The sequence below is a fragment of the Drosophila virilis genome, chromosome 3, assembly GCF_030788295.1.
Source record: "Drosophila virilis strain 15010-1051.87 chromosome 3, Dvir_AGI_RSII-ME, whole genome shotgun sequence".
Taxonomy (NCBI): Eukaryota; Metazoa; Arthropoda; class Insecta; order Diptera; family Drosophilidae; genus Drosophila; species Drosophila virilis.
The window spans coordinates 18020479-18040667 of NC_091545.1; the positions used below are offsets into that span (position 1 = coordinate 18020479).

Consider the following 20189-nt stretch of genomic DNA (forward strand, 5'->3'; position numbering starts at 1 on the left):
CAAAAACGGTTCGTTTGTAAAGGCAACCTTTTTTGATGATTTTTTTGGCATATCTCGGCCAAATTTTGTCCGATTATGGAAATTTCTACCATTTTTGACTCGTAAGAATAAGTACTATCAATTGGCATCAACAAAAATAAAATCTAAATTTTGACCCAAATCGGCCAAAAAGCAAGGGGTTACATCACGTTTTTTGTCAAAATCGAAATCGGTTCGAAAATCAAAACTTTTCTGATATCATTTTTTGAATATATCGGGTAAATATCGTCTGATTTTTAAATGTTATACCTTTTTTATTTCGTACGTAACCCTACTATCAATTGTCATTCAAATAAATTTAAAATCGATGGGTTATACAAAGTTGTAGACCAAAAACGGTTCGTTTGTAAACTCAACGTTTTTTGATGATTTTTTCGGCATATCTCGGCCAAATTTAGTCCGAATATGGAAATTTCCACCATTTTTGACTCGCTAGAATCAGTACCATCAATTGGCATCAAAAAAAGGAAAATCTAAATTTTGACCCAAATTTTGGCCAAAATCGACAAAAAGGCAAGGGGTTACATCACGTTTTTTGTCAAAATCGAAATCGGTTCGAAAATCAAAACTTTTTTGATGTCCTTTTTTGAATATATCGGGTAAATATCGTCTGATTTTTAAATGTTATACCTTTTTTAATTCGTACGTAACCCTACTATCAATTGTCATTCAAATAAATTTAAAATCGATGGGTTATACAAAGTTGTAGACCAAAAACGGTTCGTTTGTAAAGGCAACCTTTTTCGATGATTTTTTTGGCATATCTCGGCCAAATTTTGTCCGATTATGGAAATTTCTACCATTTTTGACTCATAAGAATCAGTACTATCAATTGGCATCAACAAAAATAAAATCTAAATTTTGACCCAAATCGGCCAAAAAGCAAGGGGTTACATCACGTTTTTTGTCAAAATCGAAATCGGTTCGAAAATCAAAACTTTTTTGATGTCTTTTTTTGAATATATCGGGTAAATATCGTCTGATTTTTAAATGTTATACCTTTTTTAATTCGTACGTAACCCTACTATCAATTGTCATTCAAATAAATTTAAAATCGATGGGTTATACAAAGTTGTAGACCAAAAACGGTTCGTTTGTAAACTCAACGTTTTTTGATAATTTTTTCGGCATATCTCGGCCAAATTTGGTCCGATTATGAAAATTTCTACCATTTTTGACTCGTAAGAATCAGTACTATCAATTGGCATCAACAAAAATAAAATCTAAATTTTGACCCAAATCGACCCATAGTTGTTGACCAAAGAAGCGGTTCGTTTGTAAAGTCAACGTTTTTTGATGATTTTTTTTGCATATCTCGGCCAAATTTTATCCTTTCAGGATACTAAAAATATTAACTTGTTAAATAAATAAGGTCAAGTTCACATTCGTTCGTCTTGCACATAAATGTAAAATCTATAAAAGTGTCATGTCAAAATTTGCAATACTAAAAAATTAAGCTTTTGTTTGTGTGACATACATTATTAAGACCTTTTACATGTGGCTTTTTATGCAGCTGACAACTTTATGACAATAAAGATATTATATTTTAGACAATAGATAATAGACACAACAAAAGACAAAAGATGCGATATAAAAGACCAGGTAAAGCTCCAATTGCGCCAGAATAGATGAAGTTGATAAAATGCAAGAATATTTAGCGGGAAGGAGCGGTAAGTAAAACTCGCGTCCAATGTTGCTGTTGTCTGACACAAAAAGACAATAGCTTCCCGCCAATTCATAGCCAGACTAAAACAAAGCTTCAACAAGCCTGCCGGCTAATGTTGAATTTTTCATTCTGATTGCGGCTTTATGGCGCTGCAGCAGTCGCGGACGTGGTTCAAGAATATACAAATGTACGACAGTATACTCGGATGCGGTTATGTTTCTCCAATGGCATACTTCGTATATAGACTTTGTGTTTAATGCAAAAAAGGGTATTCCAAGATGAATATCATAATATAACCACATCAAGAGAAATATGGTTCTAACTTTAAGCTGCTGTAATTTATTATATTCATTCAAATTGTAATTTCAAAATACAAAGATATTTGTTAGTGTTTATATGAGTACACTGTTTTATTTGTCTTGGACTTGTGTCCTTAGTTAGGATTAGAAAATCTATGCAAGAGACGAGAACTTTTTGAGGCGTTAAGTAACGATGTAAACTTCATCGCAACGCTTGCACTTGCAGGACTTTCGTTTATTGCCGTGGCAAAACCAAAAATGAGGTTAACGCGTGCACTTAACGACTCGAGGGTCGCTGCCGTCGCTGCTGAGGACAACATTATAAATCCGAGCCAGGCATTTGCTAGTGGCAGTCTTTCCGAACCTCCTTCACCCTAGCGCATTGCAACTGTTATATTTTGAATGTTTCCTCTGGCTTACAACTCAATTTAGTCAATTTTTAATGAGCAACTGTGGCGCACATGTTGTTGCTATGGGCGTGGCGCAGGGCGTCACCTTATTTGCATTTGCTAAGCGCTTTTGACCGTGGTAGTCGTCTAAAAAGGAATTTGCCTCGTTGTCTTTCATGTCATTTATTACCGTTTGCATCGTGGCTGCTATTTTATGCCCCTCGGCGTGTCTCCTGGCCCCGCTTCATTGCCTTCCGTTTCATTCAATCGTAAGATACTTCCGGTGCGCTGTTCTCTTAGAATGCAGCTATGTTCGTCCTTTGTGAGCACTGTCCATTGCCTGTCAAAGCCTGCCTCTCCCGTCCTGGCCTTTGCTCTGTTGTTTGTGTAATCGCATAAAGATGGCTCAATAACAACATGACAAAAACGGAATGAGACTGAATGGTTCGTTCCTTTAGCTGGACAGGGATGTGCCAGCAATTTGTGGGTCAAATTGAATTTGTATTGTGCCGAGCAGCACAAAATTGATTGAAACATTTGCGTGAATTTATGTCCTTGAAATGATTGGCCATATCTCTCAGCCCTATGCCCATCCACTGACCATCACCCATCACGACGACAATCACCGCCCATACTATCTCCAAGCAAGCAAAGCCAAACGGCTTCTGGTTTTGCATTATTTATGGGATTAGTGGTCGGGCTACATACTTGCCACGTGCCAAACTTGTTGGCCTAAAACTGATTAGGTTCAATGAAATTTTCGGATTGCCAGTCCCTTAGCATGCTGGGCTGCCTGGATGTCTGTCGACTGATTTCATTTATTTTTTATGCAACTTGCGCCGCCAAATAAAACAAATTTTCACTTTAAAATAGATGAGAATCTGTAAATTGTTGTGAAAAAAACACAAAAACTGTAGTATATGGTAAAACGAAGGGAAAGACGCTTGCGGGCAGCAAGTTGTTCAGGCTGTTTAAGTGGTAGAATTTGTGGGCATGTCACATTTTTTTTTTTATTTATTTTGTGTTGGATCAAAATTTTGGTTAAAGTTTGAAATATAATATACAAAATAATCTGAAGTTGAATAATTTAAAAAGCCAAAGCATTGAGCCTATAAATATATACTACTGTATTAGAACTTTACCCGATTAATTTTGAGCCATGCTTATCATCCAAGAGAGGTGGATTTTGTTAAAGGTGTGAGAGACTTGTCAGATGAATTGTCACAGAAACCTTTAAAAGTGACTTTTAAGCCTTTTCGAAAAGTCAACAAATACCATTCGTAGCACAGTTTTCCGACATTTAACTACAGCTGCGAGTGGAATTCCAAAAATCACTGAAACGCGGGTTCATTTAAATATAATTTCAGCAAACATTTTTATATATAAAGATATAATATATTTTTGCTGTTGGGTCTCTGTAATGAAGCCAATGTCATGCTTCAGCATATTTTTTAATTTCTAAAATGGCACATTCACCGTACACTCATACGAACATTAGCGAAAATAAGAGACGGAGACACGCACGCAGTTGTGCGCAAAATAGTTAGTTTAATTCCTTTAAGTGCTTATGTGGCGTATGCGTAATGCGATGACTGTGACTACACACTGTAACCAGCTCCAGAATGTAGGCTGCAACTAAATTTCAATTATAAAATGTTAAATAAGCCGCAGATAGCAGCAACAGTAACAAACAAAAACAGCTACAATAACAAATGCAACAACATTGGTTAGACATTTTGAGCTGTCGGCTGCTATATCAAGATGTTTGTTCAAATACATGTGTATGTAAGCTTTATCATTGTCGGTGTAAAACAAGACAATTAACATACACATACACACACACACATGTACAAGCACTCGTGAATGAAGTTAAATTTGGTGCTTTTGTCTTCAGTTGAAAAACAATGGCCCCAATTGTATCTTTGTATGCCTGCTTGCGTGTATCTCGAATCTTTTTGTGTTAGCTTAAGTCAATTGTTTCGCATGTGTGTTGCTCCATGAATGTTTCTGCGTATGTGTGACTGCCTTATCTTCGCCCGAGGCACGCTCTGTACTTTGTTGTTGTTTCTCTTATTGTCACTTGTCTGCCTACTTCGCACCGATTGTTTGCATAAATTACCATAATTAAGCAAGGTTTAATGAAGCTCCAACTCTCTGGTCGCTGCTCTCTGTCAAATATCTTAAACAAGTACAAGCAATTGTCGTGAAGAACACTTCATCCACAAGCCCCCAATTGCTGTACAAACGTTCATTCAACTGTCGAAGCAATTGCGCAACATTTTTTTCGGAGCACACGACGCGACCTTTGCGCGGCGCGTGACCAGCACTGCAAAAAAAGAGGACAATGGACAGCAGAAGCAATGCAAAAGTAGAAAAATAATGAAAAATAAAGAAGGCAGAAGCACGAGGCGTATACGCAATGCCATAACCAGTAGCCACTGTTGCTGGAAGTCGCCGCCTTGTTAGCCTTTTACCATTGCGCCATTCATTTCCATTTTGTATGCGTTGCTGGTTGCCATTATTTGGCTTTAATTGCTGCATGCATGTCGCCACGCCCTATAGTAATCCGTTGCCCATACCCCTCTCTGTCTGCATCTGGTGTTGCGTTTGTACGTGTTTAATTAAAATACGCAAAAGGGCGAAGGCTATACAAAAAAACCTTATGCTGAAGTGATAAGTATGATAAGGCGCACAAATTTGGCTGCGAATGCGAGGCATAATAAGTCAAATTAACTGAACAAATGTACGCAATACATTTATTGCGTGTGACAATCAGAAAGTAACATGTCAAATGTCAGCAGCGAGTATTCCTATCAGCTAATTCCTGTGGCAGCTCTCTTAGCCAAAAGGAATATTTATTCGCACACGGGGGCGGGCGAGGTATATGTAATTGGTTCGCCAGGTGGCAAGTTGGCCAGATGGCTAGCTGGCAGGGAGCAGTCAGTAGTAAATAAATTAACATAAAACAAACAAAAATTAATGAATGAATAAATGATTGGCCAGGCAGCGCAAGACGAGCCCAAGGCGAGTCCATAAATTATTTCAATCTAGCGCAGAAATGGCAACTGTCGATCAACGTCAATAACGCAACAGTCTTACGAAACTCTCTTGCCGGCATTTTTACTTTCTCTTATTACATTAGATTGTTGCCAGAAAATCCCTGCTCTGGCCATGAATATTATAAGCAAATCAATCAGCTCACAGCTGCTGACCTAGCTCTTCTACCCGCACATTCACTTATGATTTATGAAGAAACACTTTTCAAATTTTAAATGTAGACTTGAATTTGCACAGTTCGATGCTCTGCAATTGGTCTTTAAATTGAGTTTCCAGGAAATTCTGTTTAGTGTTCCGCTCTACTTTGTTAATGTATACGTTACGGAGAAAATACCAATTGGCAACAATGATGGTGGTGGCCGTGTATAAATTAGAAACGAGAAAAGTACAATTTCAGCAGAATTGCGCGAACTGTTAATTTCAATTAAACACAATTTATGTCAAAATTGGAACAAAGTGCATGCATATTTCATGGCCGTCTTTTTCCGTGAAATTCCTCTCTCACTTTTGTTAACCTCCTGCCAACAAAATAAGTCACGCATAATACCATAAATAAAACTTCCAGCCTCAGCGGAAATAATTAACGCGGCGTGAGGAAACAAAAAGGCGTTGTAAGCATTTTTCGAGTTATTTCTGAATTCCTGTAATGCTGATGATGAGCACACTGATGATGATGATGATGGAAATGGAATCGGATAGGGCATTGCTTGGCGCAAACTTTGCTGTCAGCGCTTTTTCATATTGCAATAATAATAGCAAATAATAATAATTGAATGAAATTAATTGATTTGTGAGTGTGCCCACCTGGATATGTGTACAAGTATTTGAGGCGACTAAAGGTTGCACTGCCATAAGAAATAACAACTACTGTCGTAGCCAGATGTCATTCAATTTCCATTGCAATTGTAAATTGTCTCTCATATTTTATAGCTCATTATTAATTGGCGTCCACAGTAGACCCTCATTAATGCTGCAGTTGCCCAAGTAATGTGCAATTAAAGTAATTTAATTTATTATTTGCCATTGATCAACAAACTCGCGCAGCATAAATCAATACGAAATTACATTTATTTTCTTTTTTATTATTATGTACTGTAACGTATATAAATGCTGACTGCAAACTTTTTTTTAATAATGGAAGAGTATGTAAGAGTTAACAACAGCGAATCTGCTTATAGACAAGAAAAATATTTGTCATAGTCAAACTGACCTGGGCACCTGGATTAAAACAGCAATCCATTGAATCCTTGATTATGTAAGGTCTCTACTAAACTGGCCCAGAGAGAGCCTACTGAGAGTATACAATTAAAATTGATTATGTCTCTAACACATTTCTTAAATGAGCTGAAACTTTTATGCTTTGCTATCAGGTGTCATCAGTTACCTGAGCTAGGGTATGCCGTTATCAACTATCATCATCAATTCTCTTATATTAATTTGTTGTCAGTGCCTTATATTAATTACGAAAATATTCTCCGCCCGCTAAATGACAGGTAAAATGAGTTATGCAACAACAGACGCAATTTATGGATATTTATGACTCGGCTAAGATGTACAGCCAACGATATTGGCGGGCCTACGGTTTAGTCGGTAGTCGTCATTTAATTATGATTTTTAATAAGCAGTTAGCATAATGGTAACATCAACTAATCGCCGCTTAACATCTCGGCTTATGGAATAAAATAAGCTATGTTTTTCTTGCTGCTGTCTCTTACATAGCCAACAAACATTTAATAACTTAATGCATGTGTGTTCAAATGTAAAAGTCGTTTACGTTCACGGTTTCGTTGTCGTTCTCAGCTCTGTGAATTTAATAAGCTTAATGTGCTGCTCCCGGAACGGAGCAGAGCGTAGCACCAAGAAATTAGATGAATTTCCCAAGATATGCTGGGACACACCCGTAAGACACACACACTCGCACACGCAAACAGGCTACTTGTGCGCTCAACAAATGCAATTAATTATAATTTTTAATTAGCTCACCAGGCAGCAGCTGAAAACAACAACAAGAACAACAATTGGAACAGAATACAAATACAATGTTGAAAAATAAAAACAAAAATAGGAGTTTCCCAGACGTGAGTGTCCGACAAATTGACACCCTGGAATATAAAACATATACACTTGAATGGCTGCACGAAAGAACCCAAGGTGTACAAGTGTACTAAAAATAAAGTTAAGTATACCAAAAAATCTCTGTCTTAAATATTCATATTGTCCTAAAGAGCAGTAATTTATATAATCATATTGAAAGTTGAACCGACATGCCTAATCTATTCTAATTTAATGTCAATGTTAACTACAAATATATGTTGTAAGAGATTTTTATTTAAGCTGGTTACATATATTTGCACAATTTCTTGATACCCTCTCTTAACTATTTCGAATGGGTAAAAAAGGCAACTTAAACACTGCTTAATATTACGAACGCATGAAACTCGACACGCGATTAATGACATGTAGAAGCTCTCTGGTCGAGAGTGACTCTTTGGAAGATACCCTGTAACCAGTTCAGAATTGTCTTTGTATATTTAATTAAAAAAATATCTAACTATTTAGGTATTCAAAAATTGAAATATTCCTGGTCAGCTTATGCCCAACGATAAACTTCATGCCCGTAGGCCTTTTGGTAGGGATGGTCAAGATCGTATTTGCCAAAAGACAGATCAATGGCCATGCTTCGACCGACTTGAATATTAATGCTTATACAAAATAAATAAGCTTTATGAGTTCGGAAAGGAAGACCTCTTTTGCCAGCTACATATATTTGCAAAACTTCCAAAATCCTTTATTTTTTTGCTATTTTCAATTGGTAAAGGGTATAAAAGGGTCAGCGTAAAGTGGTGGGCGGTGTGTGGTGGGCCTGCTCTTGACAGGACGTGAAAGGTATTTAGTCCGCGGCAAAAATATTTTTTTTTATTTAACACAGCACGAATTTGGGATGAGTGGGAAGAGTTAACAGCAGCATGCTCCAGCAAGCTGGACGTGGATTAGTTTCTACTCTAGGCAGCATGGGTGTGGCAAAATAGGTGGCCAAGGACCGCCACTCAATGCGTTGTTTACGTGCGAATATGAAATTCTCATTGCTGTTATGTTTACTCATGCGAGATACTCCTCAAAGGATTATGAACACAGTAGCGAGTCAGGGAGACAATCCTCCAATATATCACTCGAGGCGGCCGCGCGGGAGTGCCAGCACTTTGTCGCAGCTAATGCCTCAACTTAAGGCTACTAAAGCCCTTTATTTTCAAGGTCACAAATGCTTGCTTGGCTCTGCTTTCTTATCCTTGGCCCCAGCATGGACTGAGTGACTGCTAAGGCGAAAATTAGATTTTGGACGAGCGCCCGTGACACAAGAGAGGTGGCACTCCTGGGAAAGAGAAAGACGATGTAGACAGTACACAGACGTACGCAACGGCCCTTTGTTTGTTGCTAATTAAGCAAAAATTACATTTTAAAAGGCTTTCGAGCGTAAAATGGAAAAAGTTGTAACCAAAACTCTCATCTGTCTCTCATTTACCCCCCCTCAAACTTAACCGCTCAATTGCCGACAGCCAACTCACACTAGAAGCTAACCTGACAGAGTGCACACAACTTTTTGTGCCGGCAACTGCATCGTCTTTTCTATTAAATATGACAGAAACATGATGGTGCGTATTTTTGAAGTACCATTTTTAACATCTATGTCAGACAATGATAGCTACATTAGGTGGTCAGAGTAGTGTACCATTTCAAAGAGTATATTTGGGTGTTGTCTGTGGTGTAATTAAGTAATTAAATACATTTGATAATGCTTTTAATGGTTTCATAAATTTATTTCCAGAAATAAATATTTCAATAAGGAAATTACACTTTTTGCATTAACACCATATTTTTTCTGACCACGTTAAAATTGCAAATTAATTTTTCTTTAAATACGAATTGTTAATTAGATATAATGATGTCTATCACTTACATAACATCCTTGTAAATATAATATGAGTTACCTAATAATAACAATACTATATTATCAATAATTACTCGCTTGGTAGAGATCAGAAGGCACTGATCGATTCCAGCGCTCAAATAAAACATGAGGATAAAAAAAAGATATTAAGAGGTAAGTTTTCGCTGCTTGGAAATTGGAAATACACAAATCTAGCGATTAATTTATTTGACTCAATCAATAACTAACGTTATATAAATCATAGCCAATAAAATTAGGAATGTCTAAAGAGCTGCGGTCAAAAAGGACTGACGAATGGGATGAGACAGAGAAAGAGACTAAATAATAATAAAAAATGGCACAATGGCAGTAATATTGCAGGCATTCTGCTATTTTTGGTATATTTTATACGCCACTCAGTTTCGCTTACACGCACGAATGAGTAGGAGAAAATACCTCGCACACGTTCCAATGCTGATCCTGCAGCGCCTTATACGCTATGCATAGAAGACGGCGAAAATATTTGATATGTATGAGTGTGCATATAAAGTGAAAACATTTACACATGTTTGATTTATGGGTCAAGTGTGTGATAAAACTACAAAAGCAAGCATAGCAGTACACAACTCACGAACACCCTGAAACACACACACAAATGCCGAGACATGAGAGACATGCGCGAATTTTAGTATATGATGCCACGACGTGCAAGGGAGGACGAAAATATCTGTGTAAGCCATAAGTGAAATCGCTTAAATATTTCAACAAATTATTCAGTCATTAGAGTGTCGCGAATTATTATAATTCGAGAGTCTTACAGCAGCACAATTTGTTGGCTGTCTAATGTACTGACCATCTGATTGGTAGAAGTGATAAAAAGTATAACTTTAAATTAATCTTAGAATTCGAATAATTTTCGGGCAATACAATGCCAAATTTGTTGCATCAGGCTTTATTAGTCGTACCTGCGTACCTATATGAGTTCCAGATAAGCGGACGTTTCAAACAATTTTAATGGGAATGGTGTATTAAAGTAACATTTCAAGGTCTTTTAGCTCACGCACTTGGAGCCCAGGATATGACCCATAAAATTGTGTTCAATTTTATTGGCCAGAGGCGAAACAGTCAAAGGGTTACGGCCAATGAGCGCTGAGAAGCAGCGCAGTGGGCGTGGTCAGTATAAACTGCATTAACTGCATGTAACCTTATTAAATGTAATTAAGTTTTGTGCATCTCAACAGCGTCTTCATCGACTGCAACAAGCGAAATGAAGTCAATGGGCCAATTAGCCAGCACGACAGCAAGATGGTTACAGACATATACAAAAATTTGCATATAAATTTATTGAACCAAAACTCTATTTTTGCTGTAACTTAAATATTGCTTTGATTTATGGCGACAAAATGCCAGAAAATTCCATTGGAGACAAAAGCCAGTGAGCTAAAATTGAAAATGACAAATTGCATTAGGGCTCTAGTACAACAACACCACTAACAAGGCAAGGATGACCGCAAAATTGTGACAGCACAAAGAGTGCAAAAAGTAAGCAACAATTTTTGGTCTGAGGGGCCATTTATGGGCATGCATGAAGACGACAAATGCAGCAACAAATGCAACTGCAACTGCAACACCAACGGCCAATGCAACAAAAATAATAACGAGGCCAGCAACAACAATGTTTCACATGGTCAAAATCCCATTCACAGCTAGAAGGATTTGTATGGCTGTGATTGTGTGTAATCCTGACGCAAACACACATGCAAATAGGGATTGGGTCAGAGATGGACAAACTTGGCGAGACGAAAATGAAAACAAATGGAAATAACAAACATATGAAACCATAAACAAAACAACGACAACAATTTTAAAACGATTTTCTAATCAAAACACATTACTCTACGTCACAGAGTCATCTTTTATATTGTTTTTATAATGCACATTGCACGTACAAATTTAATTATGCGCAAACCACGATGTTTCGGTTTTTCTTTCTTATACCCTGTAACCAATTAAAAACAGTCGATTTGATCTACCCATGTCCAAGCTTCTGCCTGTCTTTGAAACTAGAGAACTAATTTATGAATATACAATATATAGAATCTTACCAGGAAATCAATAAATAGATTTTCTATCGCCTCATTGTTTGTGCTTTAATGTGGACAACTGGGTTTTGGATCCTGATACAGAACTATCTTAGTCGACAATAATTATTCTTCTTCGTAACCATTAATTATTATAACAAGTTGGTATCGTCTAATTCCGATTTTCCACTTAGGATATACACACACTATAAATAAAATTATAGCAATCCTGCAGACAGTCAAAAAGACGGACGGATATAAATTCGGCCTTATTTCCTCACTGAGCATATAAAAACCTTATGGAACTTGGGTATCGCTCTCATTGTGTGTTTCACTCATTTGGGTACAGAGTATAAAAAAGAAAATTTGCAGAATATATAGCTCCCAAAATATTTGATAGGACTGGGTCTAGGGTAGGTGATGCATGCACGACCAACCACAAAAATTTCATTACATGTGTAAATTATTTACGAAACAATTTTGCCAAATATAAAAAAAAATGAAAACTTCCAGCGGGGTCTGCGAGCAAAGCTTTAACGGAAGCGAAAATAATTATTCTTATTTTTCATGTATGTGGGGAAGTTAGTGGGCCAATGGGCCAAGAAGATGAAAGTTTTCAGCAATTTCAAATACACATTTAGGGCTCCTCACAAGTCATTTCACTGAAGTTTAAAACAAAACTCATTTGTATTTCCTTAAATTTAATTAATTTAAAATTGTAAAGTAATATAATATCTCAAATTTATCACGCCCGAAGATGGCTCTACTAAATGCAATAAGATATTTTTCTTGCCTAAGTTAATTAATTATAATATACGTCTGTTTATTCGCGTCAGACAAGGTATTAACATTTTTTGGCAATGTTCCGTTTTGTTTACCAAATTTTCAATGGCTGCATGGTATAAATATGTAAATCTCGTCAGACATGCCTTGAATCATTTAGATAAACCGCTTTGTGGATGCATCGAAATGTCTATTGCAGCGTTAAATGCTGTGGAGCATACAGTGGTCGGACGCCCCAGGCATTTGCTTTGACAATTCACTGGATGTAAACACAGACCCGCTGCCTGTCAAACATATACAAACATCTACAGAGACAGGCACAAATATGGTACAATATACCAACTGGCAGCTGTAGGACGAGCTACATTTGGCAGCCCGTCACACAGTACTTGCCAGGGAGCACTTCAATGCCATGTCAATAAATTATGTAGTGGATTTTCAGCGAGACACAAACATTAATACAAAACCTGTGCTTACGGACTTCTCGCACAAGTGTGTGTGTGTGTTGTTTTGCATGTGGCACATAAGTCGCCTGATTTATGTTCAATTTATGCGCATGGCTCAAAAGGGAATCAAAGTCGAACACTTTGGTCTTGGCAGCAGTTCCAATAAATTTTAGATTGCAAGCGACAAATGCAAAGCAAAAAAAAAAAATAAATGTAAAAAATCAAATCATATTTTCACATTAAAAATACATATTACGATAATAAGAGCAACATCCTGAGCAAACCGGCACAATACCAGCCATACAAAAAAATAAAAAACGCATCAGTCCGCTGTCACAGTCACCCAATATACTCCGACCATTTGCAAGGCAGGCAGCAAAGTAAATTCCTCGCAAAATTGCCTTCTTTTTTATTGGTTACGCCAAGCTCCTGAAAGGTGTACAAATTGTAGTGTGCTTTTAGGCGCCCACGAGTTTCATCGCAAAAAATGCGACTCAAAGCAAATTACGCTGACAAATGAAAATGTCACAATGATGATAATTTATTTTGCCTTTGTCAATTGCCCCTCTCACCAGCTGGCAAACATTCCTCAGACATTCTAGCTTTCATCTGAAACAGCCAGACCGTACATATGCCAGCTGCTGACTACCAGCCACTGCGATCTGAACCATAAGCTCTGTGCAATTAAAAGTAACGTTGGGCAATTCCCAAACCAGAAGGTGTCCGTACTCGTAACATTGCTGTATCATATCTATTTCATTAAGTGTGGTGCAAAGATAACTTGGAATGTTTTCATGGATGGTTTCGTATAAGTATGTGCGTCTGATCAAAGTGCGGAATTAAGAGCACTTTGATATTGTAAGACACTTTATATTTAATTCATTTGATTCAGAGAATAATATAAGCAAATATATATTTTTATGGATATATACTTAGATTGCAGAAGCCTTTAAAGGTGAAACAAATAGAAAACTTAATGATGAAAACCCCTTTTAAATGAACAACTTAAGGACCTTGATTAAAGAAGCTAAATTTCTTTTAACACTATGATAATAAGATAATTTAATAATATAATAAATTGTATATATGTAAATCTTTAGTTAATAAACAATATAAAATATTTAGCACTACGTTAGAGAAAGGATTCAGTTAAAGGATATGAAGAGAATATAGTTTCTATTGGTTTATATTGTTCACGAAATATCGACATATAGTCTCCAGCCCTTTCAAACAAAAGGGTACTCTACTTTCGCTGTACTTTGTTGTACGGTTTATTTCGTATTTCCGACCTTTGTTTGTTGTGGCAAAAACTTTACGCTTCATATGCGCAGAGTGTTCCTGGCTGTTCCTAACGTTTTCCAGCCAATTCGCCATGACGCGTCTTGCGCTATTAAACTTTTTGGCATGATATTGCCGTTATTTGCCTTGTGGAGCGGAGTTTGGCTCAGTACATTTCTGAATACAAATATATGTACTTACTTGTCATATAATAAACTTTAATGCTATGGGGTTTTGATGCGTTGCTGGTAGGACACACACACATGGCCTGGGCAGGAAACACCGGGGACAGCACTTTATGAGCATTCCACACTGTCCTGGACTCCGGCCTCCTGCTGAGTCCAGCGAAAACTTTTCATTCTTTTCGGTTGCTTCTTTATTAGGCTGAAAAATGAAAATGCCTTCGCAACAGGACCTCTTCTCCTCATTCGGTTTGTCTATTATGTGCAGCCCGTTAAAATGTATGTCTGCTAAATATTTGCATAAATCTTTTGGGCACGCGCAGGCTGTGTGTGAGTCCTTCTCACATTTTGTTTATGTTACCCATACGCAACGTGTATGTAATTTATTTTAACTTTTTAAGACCCACGATCAGAATGACAGCGGAATTCACAAAAAAGGAGTTGGCATGTTTGCTACATTTACCATTTTCATAATAACTAAAAACTTTATTTAAATATTTGCTGCTTTTATTTATAAACGTAGTTAATCCTAATGCTCGTTAACGCTCAGCTGGCGCTACTCACTTAAACATTAAAACAACTTTATAATCCATTATAATGTGTTCACATTTTGTTTGTAACAAAATATCATCAACACAATCTCATGTGACATTAATATATGCTTGTAGTTTTTGTTTTTATTGTTATTATTATGTCTGATTATAATACTCAATTTAACTTTTGTACATACACATACAAACTTTATATGTACTCTATACTCTTAACTGGATTTATTGTTTTGATTATTTTTGGTTTTTCGTTCTCATTTTTTGTTTACGGTTTATAGCAACATGCATTTACTCATTAAACATTCATTTAACTGTCGCGACAAATTTCACTGGCGCGCATTTATAATTTTTAATTATTAATATTAATATTTATGACTGCAAATGGTTTTCTTTTTGGAAAATTACACACATACTCCTACCACACCTAGTTAAATACAGCAGCTTTAATTTATACGTAACATATATGCAATTGTTATTTACAATTTTGATCAGTAAAATGCCCTGCCATGCCCTGGCTTGCGAATGGTCATAACATTTAATAGTCGACCGGCCATTAAGGTGGACAGTCGCATGCATTTTTAAATGTGACACATTAAACGGCGGCGCCAAGCGCAGAGAAAACGGTTTGGGGGAGGTGCGAAATGCCATCCTGGGAAAAGGACTACATATGCAACCATGGGCCATCGACCCAGGCGGAAAACCGGGCGAAATGCTTTCAGACAACTGAATTCTTGGGTGCTACACTTTAGTGGGCAGCTTAGCAAATATAAATGCAAATATTTTGTTGACAGGCAATGGCAAAGTGACTTGCAGCTTTCTAGGGAAATACAACCGGACATGATAAAGTAGAAGTTCCAAATAAAGTTCCAAACTCTTGAGCAACAGCAAGGTTGGGGCTGGGCGCATATGCTCAATACTTTATGGAATACTCAAAAAGTGCGGATGACACTTTGGAGGAAACGGACTAGCTCGGCGTTTTATGAATTTTTGCGAAGATAGAAACGGCACCCCAACAAAAAGTATAAGAAATGGTACTCAAATATGTACATACATACTTAGTTAATACAATGGCTGTTTAATGGAAGAGACAGTAACGTCTTAAGATTGAAGCATTTGTAAATTTGTTAGTTTTAAATGTTGTCTGGTTTAGAAAACGTTGAAAATACAAAGCTTGAATAGGAACATTACGAAACATATGCATATGTTAATCATGCCAAAATGTGTTGTCGAAGGTTACTGCCGCTGATTGTAAATATTTACATAATTGTAAATATTTACATTATTAGCTAGGCCTTACAAATATATACAGGTGATTATTATGAAACTTATTCCAATTTATGATGACAATAAGCTTCGCATGTAAAGCCCTCAAATCGAAACGATATTTATAGCAAACAAATGAATGAAATTTAAGTAGACTTTGAAATATTAAATTATTGCCGCAGCTTCTATAACTAACAATGCGTCTTATTCTTTTCATTTTCGAACAGTTATTTTTATCAATAGCAATACATATGATTTTTACATTCTTTACTAACATTTTTGTTGTCCATTTTACTAATGTTTCTAGTGCTGGCATATAAGTTTAGATAAGAGTACTATGTACATAGCTGCCCCAACCCACTGAGACCTAGTCCCAACCCATGTAAAGTATACACGCACTTACTTAAAACTTAGAGAGTCTACCAAATGCAATATCAGTAGCTGCACCAGTACCAGTCGCCGAAGTTGATATTATCCAAAGGAGCTCATCATTAGCGTTATTAGCTTTTTTTATTATATATTTTTTGTTTTTTAATTATATTTTTGGTATAATGTGGTATGCTTCGGTGCTGCTGCCACTAGTGCACCTACTGCTGCATTGCATCATTTGCGCGACAGCCAAGCTTCACATCTTGATAGCTCTCCAGCGGGCAGCCCACTTAGTTACATTTGCTGACTTGGCTGCCGCATTAGCGGTGGCATTTCTGTGGCGCTTCTAACTGTACAGCTTTAATTTATCACCGTGCAGCTGTACTACTCGTATTGACATGGTTGGACGAGGTTGACGTCGTCTGTTGGCCACCATGTTTGCGGTTACCGCAGATGCTGTTCCTGTTCGCCCGCGCCGTTTGACTTTTCTCCGGCAGTGCTATGTTTTCTGTCCCATCTCCATCGGCTGCACCACGTCCCCTGCCTGCTCCCTGGAGCAGCAATGTGCAGCAGGCTTCCAACAATACAAATGCTGCGACCATTGTGCTAATTACTTTGACGGCCTGCGTTGCCTGTTTCGTGTGGCAGGCCCAGGCCAGTGCGACAGCAGCTGGTGCCGCATTCGTTTGCATTGCTTCGGGTCGCTCGCCTGTGCAAAATGAGCAAACACAGAAGAAAAATTAATGCAGACATGGCATAAATGAGTTACAATTTGTTGGATCCTTTCACAAAACACACTCACCCGAACCCACACAGACACCGCCCGGCCCTACTTATACTTATTCCTGTTGTGGTTAACTCACTAAATATTTTGTTCAAAAATGCATAAAGTTTGTCGGGCTGAGAAAAATTGTACAACAAAGCTAAGTGTGTACTACATCCTTCCAACTGCATTATATATACCGAAAAGGTCATGTATTTGTAAATACTTTCCGTGCAGTTATCAGACTTAAAAGCCCTTCAAGTGCATCTGTGTGTTCCATTCAATTTTATTTCTTATTGATTTTTAACCTTTGCCATCCACTTATTGGGCATTTAAACTCGCTTAATGCACTTCTTCCACATACAAATATGCGTTACTACTCACCCGGATTGCATTTCTACTCACCCTGCAGCACGTGGACGCGTATGCTAGCAATTTCAGTATTTGATGGATAGCACGAGTATTTGCCGGAGTGCAATAAATCCGCATCGTAGATAAGCAAAATTGATTTGGTCTCCTCTGATTTAATGGTTTTAAATTTCAACCGCCCACCGGCAGTCTCCTCGCTGAGCACCTGTGTGTATAAAGGTGTGTATTAGAACATTTTCGCTAGAAATTTTTGTGTTTAAAAGGAAATTTGAAACAGGCGGTAGGAGGCGGCAGTCAAGCGGCAAGCAGGCAGCCAGCTAAATGCAAAAGCATGTTTTCTCATAATCATAAAAGCTAAAATTAAATGCGTTGCGTATACGCAGCGTAAACAAAAGCGCGAACACAAGTCGCGCCCAGCACTCATAAAAGTTGAAACGTTTATCCAGAGGCAATTGGCTGGGCCTTGAGCTTGAGTATTGGTATGAGTTTCATTTTGAGTTTGAGTGGCTGGGGTTTTGAACTGTGGGCGTGGCTGCTCTGATTTTTTAACTTTTCTTTTAGCGAGGGCAAAACTCAATTATTGCAAGATAATTAGATCCACACAACAAAATTTTTTATTTATCTTTTAAACTTGTTTCATTTATTTTATTACTCTCATAAATTGATTTGACTCTGGTATGATACTCACCTTATCCTGATGATACCAGAAAATGTGTGTTGGTGGCTCCGGACTGAACTTAATGATGCATGTAAGATTAATGGTGCTGCCCTTGTCCACATAGAGATCGGGTCCGCCGAGTATCGTTGCAGTGGGCACTGCAAAATAAGTAGTTGAACAATTTCATCAGTTATTGCAAACAATGAGTACGAGAGTGAGTCGAATAAGTGAATCAGAAAATTATTGTCAACATTTCTTAACCCACGTGACTGTTTCCAATCAGTAAGCTACCTAAATAACAGGGAACGAACGTGGAATTTGCAAGCATCTGTCCCAGGTTGACTCATTCCGGCCAAATCGATACCAAGTTGGCAACTGGTCATATCGGACCTCATTCCATTGCTAAAAAAAAAACTCTATTTGTTGTCAGACGTAGCCATTCTCTTGCTTCCAGCTCGTACGCTTTGTTGGTGATGCCCACTTATGCAACCTGGTATTGTTCTCGCTTATGTTGCAATCAGCACACACGAATATCTATGAGTGTGCGTACATTTGTGTATGTAACAAATCAATGACAAAAAGAAACGTCAGCAAAATGCACTCACATGTGGACTACGAAATGAACAAGAAGTCGCCAAGTACAGCTACCATGGTACAGCTTGCACAAGAGAAGAACAAGCCAATTTGGAATATAGAATGAGTTTTATTCTGATACGGGCAATTCTACATATGAACAGAGGCATAAGAAATCAGATGATTTTTCATAGAAAGGCATCTGATTTCTAAAGCCTCATATATTGTTTGTTTTTCATCTGATCCAATCATCCGATCCAACCCTGGGCTGTATAAACACATTTGTGGCCGTTGTTTGGATCAGACGCTCTCAATATAAGCCCCAGACGTTCGTCCATTAAATTCAGTAAGTCTGTGGTCATAGAATGGAGCGAATGTGCATAGTTGTACTTTTAATTTTCGTTTGCTACACCAAATGTCTGGCCATAGACTTTTGTAATATGACTGAGTGTAAAGGAGTAAGCCATTTGGGCTGCAACAATGATTTGGTAAGGCTTGAAATCAATAGGGCAATTATAATGTGACTCTCTTTTAGACCTTTCATAGTAGTTGCATGCATAATTGTATACTGCTCAATATGCAAATATATAAGGATTACCTGGTCAAGTTACACAATAAATACCGCGAAGATGTGGCGTCCGGAGCTTTAATGGGTCTGGCTCAAGCTAGTCACATGCCGGAGTTGTTGTGGCATTCTAAGCTGGCTCTGATAGCTGAGTACCATGTGAAGCGTTGTCTACAGAGACTTGAGAACTGCATGGCTGTTACTGCGTTTCCCAATCCAGCTGTTAACTACGGTTCAAGTTGGTTAAATATTGCATCGCTTCCCAGCTATACGCGTTCGACGAACTCTGAGAAACTAACTAGTCAAACCGAGCAGTGGTTGCACCAGGTGTATAACCTTGCACAAGGGGATCTTGGAGTTGAAGTCTATGAGATTAAAAACATACTTAATGATAACAACAGCTACGTGGGATGTGCCGCGGCTGAGGACTATGATAAGGCGGCCGATCGCTTTGTGCTAATATGTTACTACAACCATCCGCATGAGGAGATTCGTCAAATCTATAAGAGCGGAAAATTTGAGGTACAGCAATGTCCTCACGGGGTCAGCGATAGTTATCCACATTTGTGCAAAACGATTACCGACATAAACGACTAAAAGATTAAAACTTTCATTTCTAACAAGCCGCTCCACTCTGGATGGTAGCCTAATTAAATGTGACAGGTAAAAATATTTGTGGCAAAGTATTTTCATGAAAATTGTTGGGCCTCTAAAAAAAAAAAAATCGGAGGTAAAATGTGGATAGTAAAAAGCTGTCAAAGTTAGTCGGAAGAAGTATTTTCCATAGCAATTTGTTCGTTATGAGCCAGAAAAACGTTTCCCCAGCCAAAAGTGCTAGACTCAACTCTACAGCAACTCTCCTACTTCCGCCCAACTGGAGGACTTGGCTAAAAAGTGCACAAAACTGACGTGAAATACATATAAAATAAAAATATT

The 20189-nt window shown here is 37.7% G+C and overlaps 2 protein-coding genes across 3 annotated transcripts in view; one reads left to right on the forward strand and one right to left on the reverse strand.

The window, feature by feature from the left end:
• Positions 1–14585: 14585 nt before the first annotated feature.
• Positions 14586–20189, reverse strand: part of dpr10 (defective proboscis extension response 10) — a 39055-nt gene continuing 33451 nt past the window's right edge. The window contains exons 5-7 of the mRNA XM_002047789.4: positions 18146–18273; positions 17494–17662; positions 14586–17034 (exon numbers count right to left, since the gene is read on the reverse strand). Of these exons, the coding sequence (XP_002047825.2) occupies positions 16694–17034; positions 17494–17662; positions 18146–18273 (638 nt within the window). The 3' untranslated portion in view covers positions 14586–16693. The remainder of the gene's footprint in view (positions 17035–17493; positions 17663–18145; positions 18274–20189) is intronic.
• LOC6623234 (antigen 5 like allergen Cul n 1) lies at positions 19026–19925 on the forward strand. 2 transcript variants are annotated; one of them, XM_002047790.4, is made up of 2 exons: positions 19026–19176; positions 19224–19925. In XM_002047790.4, exons 1-2 carry the CDS (start codon positions 19054–19056, stop codon positions 19848–19850), a joined length of 750 nt encoding a protein of 249 aa, XP_002047826.1. In that variant the 5' UTR covers positions 19026–19053; the 3' UTR covers positions 19851–19925. The 2 variants fall into 2 exon arrangements, with proteins under 2 accessions (XP_002047826.1, XP_070064269.1); XM_070208168.1 differs by having other exon boundaries at positions 19031–19176; positions 19235–19925.